General features: G+C 39.5%; 1 protein-coding gene across 2 annotated transcripts in view; it reads right to left on the bottom strand.

Moving 5' to 3' along the window:
• Positions 1 to 14926, bottom strand: part of txnrd2.2 (thioredoxin reductase 2, tandem duplicate 2) — an 83506-nt gene that overhangs the window by 54261 nt on the left and 14319 nt on the right. For both annotated transcript variants that reach the window (XM_060843913.1, XM_060843914.1), the window contains exons 5-6: positions 4961 to 5035; positions 4719 to 4797 (exon numbers count right to left, since the gene is read on the bottom strand). In XM_060843913.1, coding sequence (XP_060699896.1) covers positions 4719 to 4797; positions 4961 to 5035 — 154 coding nt within the window. The remainder of the gene's footprint in view (positions 1 to 4718; positions 4798 to 4960; positions 5036 to 14926) is intronic.

The raw sequence follows: 14926 nt of genomic DNA, 5'->3' as shown, positions 1-14926 counted from the left end.
CTATACCCATCCATACGCCTTTTAAATGTTGCCATTGTACCAGCCTCCACCACTTTCTCTGGCAGCTCATTCCATACATGCACCACCCTCTGTGTGAAAAAGTTGCCCCTTAGGTCTCTTTTATATCTTTGCCCTCTCACCCAAAACCTATGCTCTGTAGTTCTGATCCTTAACCATTTTGTATGTTTCAATTAGATTAACCTTAAATCTTCAAAAGTCCAGGGAATATGGGTATAATCTACTTGATCTCGCAACATGTTTCTATTGGAAATTTGTCTGTTCACATTGTAAATAAGCTGCTTGTATAAACTGTATGGGGGTTGGTTAGCTCAAACCGAGGCTGGATGGCTGGCTTGAGATTCAGAATGACACCACTACATGGTTCAAATTTGTATTGACTGAAGTCAGCATAAAAAGGCTCAGCCTGCTCATCCTCTCCACTCAGATGTGGTGAACTTCAGTTAAACCACCAGCAGTTTCCTCTAATGACAGCAGCCCTATGGTCTGCAGGGACTGTGGCAACTTTATGACGTAAACTGGTCATACATTAATTATGGCTAGTTTGTTAACTGTTGTAATATAGCAAATGTACAGAAGCAATATTTCACATATGAAATAAACACCTGAGTAATGCTGGAAGATAAATTGTCTCATTGTTATCTTCCACTTCACAATTGCAGTCAAGGATTTAGTCATTTTTATTTATTCTTCCTCCAACATCTTTTCATTCCTGAACACAAACTGGCCTGGACTTTGCAGTCACTGGCAGAGCCTCTGTAGTTAAAGAAAGCAGCTCAGAAAGCATGAATGATCTCCGACCTCTGAATTACATCCCCCCCACTTCTTGAGGTTTGTTTGAATCTGTTGCCACGTGACTTTAAATTTGCAGAGAAGACAATAAGCAATCAGAACATATATATGGAATTATGGGAGCTGCAATGTCATGACAAAAATTTAAACAGAAATGTAAAATAAGTGAACATTTTCATCATGATAGAGAAATAAGAGAATCTGAAAATGTAAGGTTAATTTCTCAGGTTGAGGCTGCTCAGCAAGAACCTAAAAGGTCTGTGACATCACAATAAACAACGTGTAAACTTTGCATGGGATTTTGTATTCCAATTTATTCTTTCATAGAATTTCAGTGTCACTGGCAATGCTAGCATTTGCTCCACATCCTGAATTGCCTTGAAATCGGGGGACAGTTAAGAGTCAAACATATCACTATGAATCCGGAATCATGTGTAGGCCAGACCAAGTGAGAATGGCAAATTTCCTTCCCTAAAAGACTAGAGTGAACCAGCTGGGTTTTTACGACAATCGATGATAGTCTTAGTAATGTTGAGTCTGAAACTAACTTTTGATTCTCGATTTTATTAATTGAATTTAAATTCCACTAGGTGGTTGATGAGATTTCAACTCCTGTCCCCAGATCCTAATTTGGGTCTCTAGATTACTGTGACAAGTGATAATGAGGCAAGTTCTTGTTAGTCTTGTCATTTCTAATTGGTTGTAATCAATTGGGGTTGGAGGAAGAATAAACAAAAATTACTAGATTTTTGATTGCAATTTGTGAAGTGGAAGATAGTAACAAGACCATGTATCTTACAGCATTAGTCAGGTGTTTTTATCATTTGGTTACATTGTTACAACACTGCGTAAACCCTCCTACTTAATTTAAACCAGCAACAGAGAAAAGATTTGTCCCGTGCATTAACCTATGAAAATTCAAGGCCAAGAACTAGTGAAAGGAAAAATAACAACTTTATTTCTTAAAGTATCACAAAGAATAATTAACTAACGACTATTTACAACTCGTTCCTCTAATCCATCTTTTACTTTCCCTTCGATCATACTAGTCCCATAAAACCTCCGATTAAGATTTACCAAAATCCAACTTTTCAACAACCAGCCAGATGTTGAATCTTCTTTTCTTCTTAGGGATTTCTGCTTCACAGGTCATGGATCGAAAAAGATACCTTTAAGATATGCTCTGGGCAATCTGCAGATGTTGTTGGCATGGCAGTTCTCCTCTCAACTGTTCAGTTTTCCCAGTCGTATACCCCCAAGGCATCGGATGGTGTAATTGGCTATTAAGATTGTCAATGTAATCAATTCAAACTTGATTAGAGTTTGGTATTTTTTGGAGTATAATTTAAACTGATTGGCCTAATTAAAATCTCTTTTGTCATTTCCAGGCAACCAGCTAATCTAGCTTTCGACCAAGTGTTACATTATTCAAAACACTTGGTGCTGTGTCAGGTAGTTCTGCTCACTTTTAACTCTCTTAAAAGCACAGTACACCCACACCCTCATAACAACATCAACAGGGCACTCTGTGAGGAAGTAGCAGACCATAACATCTGGGAGCCAAAGTAGGATCTTTAGCTATCAAGTCTGCTTCGCAATGATCATGGCCAATTTGATAATGCTCAATGCCACTTTCCTGCCATATCCCCATAACTTGAGATTTTTTTACTGGTTAAGAATCTGTCTTGAATATATTTTAAGACCTAACTCTTTAACCCTCAACAGTAAAGAACTCCACAGATCACTAGCCTCAGACAGGAAACTCCTTCACATCACTATCCCAAATGGGCAACCTCTTACTCAGAGATTATTCTCTCCGGTCCTAGACACTCCCACAAGGGGAAAACCTCTCCACATCTACCCTGTCATGAATAGAAGTGATCTTACATGGTTCAATAAGGTCCCCTTTTGTTCTTCTAAATTCTGACGAGAACAATTCCAACCTATTCAGCAATTCCTTCGTGGAAAATTCCTCTCCCCTGAATCAACCTATTGAACCTTCTTTGGACTAACTTCAACACTAGTATATCTTTCCTTAGAAACGTTGACCAAGATCATTCACAATTTTCTGGCTGTGATCTTAATGCCTTGTATAGTTTCTGCAAAACTTCTTATTTTTATATTCTGTTCCTTTGAAAAAAAGACCAACATTCCATTAACCTTCCATATTAGCTGAACTTGAACATGAGCTTTTTGTGATGCATGCATGAGGACCCCAAATCCCTCTGCGCTGCAGTCCTCTGCAATAATTCCTTATTTAAATAATATTCAGCACTTCTATTCTTCATACCAAGGAGCATTACTTCACATTATAGTCCAACTATCAAGCTTTTGCCATTCATTTAACCTGTCTACATCCCTCTGTTGTCTTGGTGACATTCTCATTATTTTCCCCACCTGTTTTTGTGCCACCCACAAACTTGGCGATAGTCCATGCACTTCCAACATCTACGTCTGTACTGTATAGTGTAAATAGCTATGGTCCCAGCACTGATCCTGTAGCACTCAACTAGTCAGAGGTTGCCATCCTGAAAATGCTCCCCTTATCTCAACTCTGTCTTTTATTAGTTAGCAAATCTATGCTACCAATGTCCCCAACACAATAAATTCTTATAAGACCACAAGACCTTACTAAGTAGATGTGCATATGTATTTTGTCTAAATGCCATTTGGAAATTCACATATATTCCATCTGCTGGTTCCCTTTTATCTACCATGCTTGTTACCTCATAAATTTGTTGGGCATTATTTCCCCTTCATGAAACCATGTTTATTCTATTTGATCACATAACGTATTTCTAAAAACTGTTATTCATCCTTTCTAATGGATTTTAATATTTTCTTAATGGCAGAAATAATTGGCCTATAATTACTGATTTTTTTTTGGCTCCCTCCTTTTCAAATAAAGTGTTCCAGAATCTAAAGATTCTTGTAAGATTACTACCAGTGCATTCGCTACCTCAGTAGCTACTTCCTTTAAAATCCTAGCCATCAGGTCCGAGGACTTATCAGCATTAGGGTGACTCAGTACTTTATCCACTAGTGATAGTTATGATGTTTATTTTCTCCCACCTGTTAACTCTTTGATTATTAAGCATTTTTTTTGCAATGATATTAATGTTCTCTACCATGAAGACTGATGCAAAGTCTATATTTAATTTCCTTACCATTCCCTGTTTCCCATTGTTCTCCTAACCTTGTTTTCGAAGGGATCTCAGTTAATTTAACCTCTCTCTTCCTTTTTCTATATGTATAAAAATGCTCTTACTGTCCGTTTTAAATTACTTGCTAGTTTGACCGCACTTTATTTTCTCCCTCCGTACTTTATTTTTGGTCAACTTTTATTGACTTTTAAAATTTTTCTAATCCTCTGCAATTGCAGAATCATTAAATCAACTTCTGGATGATCAAATTTAACTGCCCATGTGCAGACTGTCAGTTGCAATACAATTGCTGTCAGTTTCAATGAAACAATAAAAATGGACAAGACGTTTTGCCTTAATTACCACTGCAGTTTTTTTTTTAAAACCCCGAATCAAGGAATTTGAGTGACTTAAAGTAGAAAAATGTTTCCCTTTTAATTACTCCTAGACTCTATTCTACACATACAAGCACAAAAGGCAGGAAAAAAACTGGGCGAGCAGTTGCTCTTCATAAACCTGCCTCGCACCACCAACAAGACAAAAATTGTGGTTATATAAGAACCTATGAAAATTTTAATCTAGGGCCTGACAGGCATGGTTTCACAATTTACAAAAATTGGTCTTGGGTCCTCCCTTCCACCTCCTCCCCAAGCAACAAATTTGGAAACTCAATCAACTGCAAATAAATCAAATTTCCATCTGCTACCATAAATATTTTTAAAAGCATTAAATGGTGATGCAAATATTGAAGCGCAGAAGTTGTACCTTTTCACCTTGCTTGGATTCCCCTTGGACGGTATGTTTGTCTAGAAAAACACCTTTGAGATTCATATATTTAACCTTCCTGCCAAAGATAAGGAGAGGTTACATAGTCTGTTCTGAAAATGAAATAAGCCAAATGAAATTTAATTTCAAAAGAAAAGTGTTGAAACTTAAGTTGCAGAAGAAACAGAAAAGGCTGTGTAAGTGCCATTTAGAAACTGCAAAGTGACGTGACGCATATTCACCTGTCTTGAAGTTGCACTAGATGTCCCCAGTTTAAGGATTTCACATGGCTTTGAACAGCTTGAGCCATTGTACTCCTAAACAGGAAAGGAAACCATTAATTCCTATCATCCCAAATATAAGCAAAACACTTCGGATAATCAAAATCTGTAATGAAAAACAAAAAAATGATGCAAATACTCAGCATATTAATCAACACTTGTGGAGAGATAAATAGAGTTAAAACCTCACACTGGTGACCTTCCACGAGAACCATCATCAACTAACATCAATGCAATGCTTACACATTTCATCGATACTAACACCGGAATCAGGAATGACATTCCTCAACTTAAATCATGAGATTATAGCATCAATAAAACACTGTTCTAAGTGCTTGTTTTTACTTTCAACGTATCACTTGTAATGCCCTGTGAGGCCAGCCCCTGACACCTTCAAATGTTGCTGATTGCAGTAAACTGAGGGTGAATGGTCTTACTCTAGATAACGTGCATTGAATTCACGTATAGTTTATTATTGTTATGCCATTATTGTTGTAATGTAGGAAATTATGCAAACTCCAGCTAACAGAAATGATCAAATCATATATATTTTAGTGATGTTGACTGAGGAATAAATATTGGCTAGATACAAGGAAGAACTCCTCTATTCCTTTTTAAAATAGTGTCACTTGAGGCAACAGATTAGATTATTAAAAGTAGATTAGATTACTTACAGTGTGGAAACAAGCCCTTCGGCCGAACAAGTCCACACCGACCCTCCGAAGAGCAACCCACATTCCCCTACATTTACCCTTTCACCTAACACTACAGCAATTTAGCATGGCCAATTCACCTAAATTGCACATCTTTGGACTGTGGGAGGAAACTGGAGCACCCGGAGGAAACCCACGCAGACACAGGGAGAATGTGCAAACTCCATACAGACAGTTGGCCGAGGCGGGAATTGAACTTGGGTCTCCGGCGCTGTGAGGCAGCGCTAACCATGTGCCACTCTGCTGGTACAGCAGTTTAATGTTTCATCTAAAACATAAACATGCAATTATGTAATGTCTTCATGACCTCTGGACATCCTAAAGCACTACACAGGGAATAGGATACTGTTTAAGTGTAGTCCATTGTTGTAGTTAAACTTCCTCTAAATTATGTGGCAACATTCTGCACACAGCAATTGGCAAGCCAACGTAGATCAAAAATGATTGCGACTTTGGAAGTCAGCACAGAAGGAAAATTAAGAGGGAATGCTGGTTGTGTTGCAGGAAAAATCGTAGCCAATTTGTACACAGCAAGTTTCCAGAAACAACAATGTGAGAATAATCAGATTAGGTGTTTTTGTAGTGTTAATTTAAAGCATCTTACAAAGCAGAAATCCATTTGGCTCATTGAATCTATACTGACATTTTGAGAGACTGAAGATAAATATTGTCCAGGTCACTTCTCCTCAAAATATTGCCAGATGTTATTTTTTACACAACCACGCGAGTGTGTAGACAGGGCCTCCAATTAATTTTTCCTTTAAACCCAAGAGACCTCTACCTTCCCCATTACAGCAGTGGCATGTCAACTCTATTCAGGATTTCAGAACAGAACTGTAACTCACAACATTCTGACTCAGTGGCAAGAGTACTATCCTTAAGCAAAGCCCATTAACCAGGTTTAACTTTCTGGTCACAGTGGTCAAATGCAAGAAGAAAGCCTATAATAAATGGCAGGACCCTAAAGAGCATTGGCATCTTGGGGTGCAAATCTATAGTTCCCTGAAAGTGGCAACACAATTGGATAAGATGGTAAAGAAGGCGTACAACATGCTTGCCTTTTACAGTAGGCACACTAAGTATAAAAGTTAGCAAATCAAGCTGCGGCTGTATAAAGCTTTAGTTAGACCACATCTGGAGTACTTTGTGCAGTTCTGTCACCACACTGTAGGAAGGCACAGAAGTTTTGCACAGGGTCCAAAAGTGGTTTATCAGGATGTTGCCTGTACTGAATGTATTAGCTAGAAGGATAAAATCACACAACACCAGGTTATAGTCCAACAGGCTTATTTGGAAGCACTAGCTTTCGGGGCGCTGCTCCTTCATCAGGTGGTTGTGGAGTATAAGATCACAAGACACAGTATTTACAACAAAACATTACATTGTCATACAGTGACATATTGAACAACCCTGCTTCAAAATAAACCTGTTGGTCTATAACTTGGTGTTATGTGATTTTTAACTTTGTCCACCCCAGTCCAACACCAGCTCCTCCACATAACTATAAGGAGAGATTGGACAAACTTGGATTGCTTTTGCTATAATAATATGGAGGTGCCAATATTGGACTGGAGTGGACAAAGTTAAAAATCACATAACACCAGATTACAGTCCAAAAGGTTTATTTGGAAGTGCTAGCTTAGATTGTAAGTTTGCTCGCTGAGCTGGTAGCTTTGTTCTCAGACGTTTCGTCACCATGCTAGATAACATCATTAGTGAGTTTCTGATGAAGCGCTGGTGTTCTGTCTTGTGTGCTATTTATCTTGGTCTGTTATGGTGGGTGATATCACTTTCGGTCCTGATTCTGAGAGGTTGGTAAATGGGGTCCAAATTGATATATTTGTTAAGGGAGTGCTGGTTTGAATGCCAGGCCTCTAGGAATTTCCCTGCGTGTCTTTGTTTAGCCTGTCCCAGGATGGATACTAATGATAGTTGGTCTTTTGGTGGCTAGCTGGTGCTCATGTATCCTGGTGGCTAGTTTCCTGCCAGTTTGTCCAATGTAGTGTTCATTGCAGTCCTTGCAGGGACTTTTGTATATGACATTCGTTCTGCTGGTTGTTGGTACAGGGTCCTTTAAATTCATCAGGAGCTATTTCGGTGTGGTGGTAGGTTTGTGGGCTACCATGATGCCGAGGGCTGGAGTTGTCTGGTTGTCATCTCTCTGAGATGTCTTTAATATATGGCAAGGTGGCTAGAGTTTCTGGGCATGTTGTGTCTTCTTGTTTAGGTCTGTTGTGTAAGAATTGCGGACTGCGCTTATCGGGTGACCGTTGTTCCTGAATATGTTGTACAGGTGTTTTTCCTCGGCTTGTTATCGCTTCTGGGTGCTGCAGTGCTGTGGCTTGTTTAAATAATGTCCTGATGCAGCTCCATTTGCAGGCGCTGGGATGATTTGTATCTGATCAGTGTGTGTGGCTTTCCTATATATACTGATCTGTAGTTCTTCATTGGCTTTGTGTTCCACTGTGATGTTTTGGAAGGGAAGTCTGTTGTTGTTCTCTTCCTCTTTGGTGAGTATTTTACCAGTAAGGATGTTGTTTATGTGTTTGTGGGTTTCTTCTAACTTGTTGCGTTTCATGCTGACAAAGGTGTCATTCGCACAGCGGACCCAAAGCTTGGGATGGGTTATGGGAAGGGCTGTTCATTCTAACCTCTGCATAACGGCTTCTGCTTAGAGTCCTGATATTGGTGATCCCATAGGCGTCCCAGTGATTTGTTTTTAGGTCTTGCTGTTGAAGGTGAAGTGGGTTGTAAGGCACAGGTCTACTGGTGTCTCCCTGCCCAAAAGTACCTTCAGGTGCCTGGTGACATCATCAGTTTGGTGCCACACAAACTCAAAGACAGATTAACTTTTCCATCTGATGTCTTTAAGCAGAAACTCCTTAGAAAATTGAACACACTTCTTAAAAAAACTTTTAATCTTTGTTGTTAGTTCATGCAAACAGCCAAAAATAATGAGTTTTTTTTCAATTCTTCAAATCTTTCAGCTTGTTTTTAGAAAAAAAACTAAAGATTATTATTCTAGGTTTTATTGTCTACTGATTTTTGGATATCAAATATTATTGAGATCTGCTGACATTAATAGCGGAAACTTTCTTCAAGGCTAGTTAAAATGTGTACCTTCTCTCAACAGAGAGCAATTTTTGCTTTCTACTGTTTGAAATGGCGTTCTGCAATCCTATGGGCTGAAACTCTGACATGCTGTGGTATACTACTAGTGAGGCCACCTCAGATGCCTTTTACAACAATAGGAGCAACTGATGAACTTCTTAAAATTTAGTTTGACCTTTTTTAATATTAGCAAAGAACCATTCCACTGGCTGAGAACTTCAGAAATGCAACCTGCAGTTAAGCCTGTCATTTGGCTAATATTCACTCAATTGCAGAAACTGCAAATAGAGTGTCTCAGTTTTCTTAGTCTCAAGAGGGAGAGTAACTGTAAGCAAAGATCACTCATGTGGTAACAGGACTGCCAACAAGTCTGCCAACACATGTGGTAACAGGACTGAAACTTTAAACCTGAAACAGTTTTCTAACATTTCCTATTTACACTTCTAGCATGTGCAGTATCTTGCCAAATAATAAATTACAGTTACCAGCATTCAAAATTGCTGTCAATATATTTTCTTACTGTTAACACAGATAATCCCAGAGATCCTATGATCTTCATCCTGAACTTGAATACATATTATTTTAGGATATTTAGTCGTGGAGTGAATAATATAACTAAAATAGTATTACGGAAATACATTTATCATTTGACCACAATAATTCATAAATAATATGCCACATTTCACAGAAACATTACAGACCAGATTTAAGAAATTGAAATGAGAACAGATTAGAAACAAAAAATTGATAGAGCCCCTTGTATAACACTTAGAGCGTAGAATCCGTTACAAAACAATAAAACAATTCATTATGTAGTCTCCCTGCCCCGTCTCCTTCCTCCCCCTCCTTCTATCCTCTCCTTCCACCCTTCTCCTTCCCTGCCTCCTTTCTGTCCCCCCCCCCCCCCCGTCCTTCCCCCCCACCTCTACTTTGTGTCTGCCCTTTGATGTAAAAATGAATGTTCACAGAGTATTTCACTCTCATTAACACATGGATGGATAAGTCGCAAATAATATAATTGTCTGACATTATCTCCAGCGAGAGAATCTAACCATCTCCCCTTGACATTCAACAACTAAAAGCACCATCTTTTGATATCTCAAAGCCTGCCACTGCCAACAAAGGTTCAAATTAGGAGTGTGATGGAATACTTATCTAGATTTCTGGAGCTCCAACAACACTCAAGAAGCTTGACACAATCCAGACAAAATAACCCACTCAATCTGCACTCCACCCAACACCTTGAACATTCACTCCCCATACCGCTCACAGGATGCACTACAGCAATTCACTAACTCACTTACTTTGACTGCCTCTTTCAAATCCACAACTTGCATCACTTAGAAGAAAGACAGTAGATGTATGGGAGCACCACCACCTGCAAACTCCCCTCCCAACACACCATCCTGATTTGGAACTATACTGCCGTTTCTTCGCTGTCGCTGGGTCAAAATCTTGAAATACCCTTCTCTACTTACAGCACTGTGATGTATTTAGATCATATAGATTGTAATGATTCAAAAGAGCAGCTCAGTACAACCTTCTCAAGGGCAATTAGGGATAGGCAACAAACGCTTGCCTGGTCAGTGATACTCACATTCCAAGAAGGAATAAAATAAGTTGTTTGGAGAAGGAGAATGTCACAGAAGGTTCCTTAATATCTAACACCTGATTAGATACGCACATTTGATCTATGTTACAAAATGGAATAAAGCAAAATAACATGGGGTCAACTCCATTGGACAGAGAGGAGGAGAAATTTCTTTACTCAAAATGACTGTGAATCTTTAGGATTCTTTGGATGTTCAGTCGATGAGTACATTCAAAACAGAAGTTGATTTATTTTGGAAATCAAGGGAATCAAGAGATACAGTGATATTGGTGGGGAGGTGAAACTGAAGTTCATCAGTCATAATCTTGTTGAATTGCAAATGGTTTCTCTCAACTTCTACACTTAGAACACACAGGTAACATTTCTAATCACACAACTGTGCAAATCAAAAAAGGTGTTGAGAAACACAGATACTACCTAGTAGGTGACCCCCATGCAAAGTAAACAATCTTGTAACTAATGAGCTTTAATGTAGTGACAGTCTTAGTCTTCAAAATCCCAAGTGGCTGATCAGCAACAATAATGACACTCATCTGCAGTCCTGGTTAAGTAAACCATACAGCCAATGCTGGCAACTCTTCCTGAACCGATATTACACAAGAGAAATTGTTGTTTTATGCAAAGAGATGCCCAGGAACCAAAGGAGACATTTTTTGTATTTGGAAGAATCCTATCAACTATGATTTATGGCAAATAAATTTAAAAATGAGCAACTTTTATGTTTCAATGACGACATTGCCAAGTTTCAATTACAATAATTCACATAGACATTACTTCTGTGCCCTCACAATCAGGCCAGGAAGTCATTTAAATGCATCACTCCACCCAACTCCTACCAATTAATTAACAGAAACAGAAGTAAAGGATGTCAGGAATATCATAATTCTTCATAACAATTTAATTTTGTTTTTAAATGGCTTTGCTAGTGAAACACTTTAATTAAGGTACATGTCATGACCAGTAGTTTTATGCTAACCACAAAAGCTCCTAGCCATCTGGGAGTGTAAACATTAATTGTCCTCCTCATTACCCATACTGCACAATAAATCATAGTCAACTACATGGCAGCACTCCAGATGCTCCAGGTGCAAGGATAGGGGAAAGTATTGCTTGCTAAAGGGGAAAAACATTCTAGTTACCAAGTATTAAAGTTGTCTAAATTACTTATGGTTTTCATAATAGCAAAAAAAAATGCAGACTAGGTGATTCTAAGTTATGCTGAGTTAAGGGACCCAGAATCACGCAAAGGATTGGTCAAGTAGCTCAGAACCAAGGACAGAAACTCATTTCATATTCAGGTGAACTGCTACCCATGTTACCCCACATCAGCACGTGTCCAGGGACAAAGAGAAGTGGAGAGGAATAAAAGGAGCCAATTGCACATCTTCGCCTGTAGGTTTCAGGTTAACAAGGTGAAGCTTTCAAGAAGCTGGGAGAGGTTTAAACGAGCTGGCTTTAACAATTCAAAAACACAACTTATGAAGCAAAAATTACCAAAATATTTGCATTTATAACAGAAATAAACTGCATTTAGATGGCCCCTGGTAACATCCAAATACCATTCAAAAACTCTTCACAATTAACTGTTAATGGATAGTATACTTGTATTAAACTGCAGATCTATAGTAAATGAGAAGAATGACCAATTAATCTGCTTATGATACTGTTACTTTAAATAAGCAATGTTGGCAAAGCAACTAGAACTACCTGCTTTTCTTTGATTAGTACCACAGGATCTTTCATGCACCCCTGAACTGCTGGACATCTCATTAAAAGATGGCACCTTAGCCAATGCAGCACTCTCACGATACTGCGCTGAAGTGACCTCCTAAATTGTGCACTGGCACTCAAGGTTTTTTTTTTGGAAGGGGGGCTTGAGATCTCAGTATCTTTTGACTTTAGGGTTAGAATTTTTCTGAGTCATGCTGACACTTGCTGACTTCAGATAGGAACCAAATTATACCTTGTTGTTTCTAAGCATCAATCCCTATGAAAGGTGAGAAAGTAACACTCTCTCAGGTTTCTGCCAAAATGTCTATGCAGCAAATACCTTGGAAGTGTGAACAAACACTTAATTCCATGATCCTCTTAACTGGAGTACAGACTACTTGCAGTCATAGAGATGTACAGCACTGAAACAGACTCTTTGGCCAAATCGCCCATGCCAACCAGATATTCTAAATAAATCTAGTCCCATTTGCCAGCATTTGCTCCAAAATCTCTCTAAAACCTTCCTATTCATGCACCCATCCAGATCCCTTTTAAATATTGCAATTGTCCCAGCTTCCACCCTTCCTCTGGCAGCTCAGTCCATACATGCACCACCCTGTGTGAAAATGTTGCCCCATAGGGCGCTTCTAAATCTTTCCCCTCTCACCTTAAAATGTATGCTCTCTAGTTCTGAACACCCCTAGCCTGGGGAAAAGACCTTGTCTATTTCCCCTATCCAAACTCCTCATGATTGTATAAACATCTAAGGTAATGGCTAGGTAATGAACCAGGTCAGGTATTTGATTTAGTGGTAGGTGAGCACTTTGTAGAGAGGGACCGTAATTTGGTTATGTTTAGTTTAGCGATGGAAAGGGATAGGTACATGCCACAGGACGAGTGTTATAGATGGGGTAAGGGCAATTATAATGCGATTAGGCAAGACTTAGGAGGCATAGAATGGGCTTGCAAAATACAGGGGATGGGGACAATCGAAATGTAGAACTGGTTGAAGGAACAGATATTGCGTGTCCTTGATAAGTATGTCCCTGTCTGGCAGGGAGGAAGTAATAAGGTAAGGGAACCGTGGTTTACTAAAGAAATTGTATCTCTTGTTCACGGAACAGGGAGGCTTATGTGATGTTGAGATGAGATGGTTCAGGTGAGGTGATGGAGTGTTACAGATTAACGCAAAAGGATTTAAAAAGAGTAAAGAAGAGTAAGGAGAGGACAGGAGCAGCCTTTAACAGGTAGAATAGAGGAGAACCTTAAAGCTTTCTGTAGGTATGTGAGGAATAAAAGGATGACTAGAGTAGGAATAGGGCCAGTCAAAGACAGAAGTGGGAAGTTGTGTGTGGACTCTATGGAGATCGGAGAGGTGCTAAACGAATATTTCTCATCTGTTTTCACTCAGGAAAAGGAGAATATTGTAGAAGAGAAGACTGAGATATGGACTATTAGACTAGAAAGGATTGAGGTTAGTAAGGAGGTGGTGTTATCAATTCTAGAAGGTGTGAAGGTAAATAAGTCCCCTGTGCCAAATGGGATTTATCCAAGGATTCTCTGGGAAGCTGGGAGGGAATGGCGGAGCCTTTGGCCTTGACCTTTGAGTTGACATTGTCCACAGATTTAGTACCAGAGAACTGGAGGATTGCAAATGTTGCATCCTTGTTCTAGAAAGGCAGTAGAGATGACCCGGTAGTTATAGACTAGTGAGGCTTATGTCTGTTGTAGGAAAAGTGTTGGAAAGGATTATAAGACATAGGATTTATAATCATCTAGCAAGCAACAATTTGATTGGAGATAGTCAACATGGTTTCATCAGGTTGTGTCTCATAAACTGCTTTGAGTTTTTTGAGAAGGTGACCAAGCATGTGGATGAGGGTAGGGCAGTTGACATGGTGTACATGGACTTCAGTAAAGCCTTTGATAACGTTCCACAAGGTAGGCTTTGGAGAAATGTGGAGGCATGGGATTGAGGGTGATTTAGCAGTTTGGATTAGAAACTGGCTTTCTGTAAGAAGGCAGCAAGTGGTTGATGGAAAATATTCAGCCTGGAGTCCGGCTACCAGTCGTGTGCCACAAGGATCTGTTTGTCATTTTTATAAATGACTTGATGCAGGCAAGATGGATGGGTTAGTAAGTTTGTAGACGACAAAGTCGGTGGAGTGGTGGACAGCGTGGAAGAACGTTGCAGGCGGACTTAGAAAAACTGCAGAATTGGCCGAGAGGTGGCAAATGGAGTTCAATGCAGATAAATGTGAGGTGATTCACTTTGGGAAGAATAACAGCAAGACAGAATACTGTTAATGGAAAGATTCTTGGTAGTGTGGATGTGCAGAGGGATCTTGGTGTCCACGTACATACATCCCTGTTTGTTGCCACCCAGGTTGATAGTGCTGTTAAGAAGGCAGACCATGTGTAAGGTCTTATTGGTAGAGGGATTGCGTTCCGGAGCCGTGATGTCATGCTGCAACTGTACAAAATGCTAGGTGTGGCCTCACTTAGACTATTGTGTATAGTTGTGGTCACCCCATTAGAGGAAGGATGTGGAAGCATTGGAAAAGGTGCAGAGGAGACATACCAGGATATTGCCTGGTCTGGAGGGAAGGAGTTATGAGAAAAGGCTGAGGGACTTGGGTCTGTTCTCATTGGAGAGAAGGCGGCTAAGAGGGGATTTAATAGAGACATACAAGATGATCAGAGGATTAGGTGGGGTGGACAGTGAGAGTCTTTTTCCGAGGACGATGACGTCAGCTTATACAAGGAGGTATAGCTGCAAAT

The sequence above is a fragment of the Hemiscyllium ocellatum genome, chromosome 24 (genome assembly GCF_020745735.1).
Source record: "Hemiscyllium ocellatum isolate sHemOce1 chromosome 24, sHemOce1.pat.X.cur, whole genome shotgun sequence".
NCBI classification, from domain to species: Eukaryota; Metazoa; Chordata; class Chondrichthyes; order Orectolobiformes; family Hemiscylliidae; genus Hemiscyllium; species Hemiscyllium ocellatum.
This window is presented reverse-complemented; position numbering and strand designations above follow the sequence as displayed.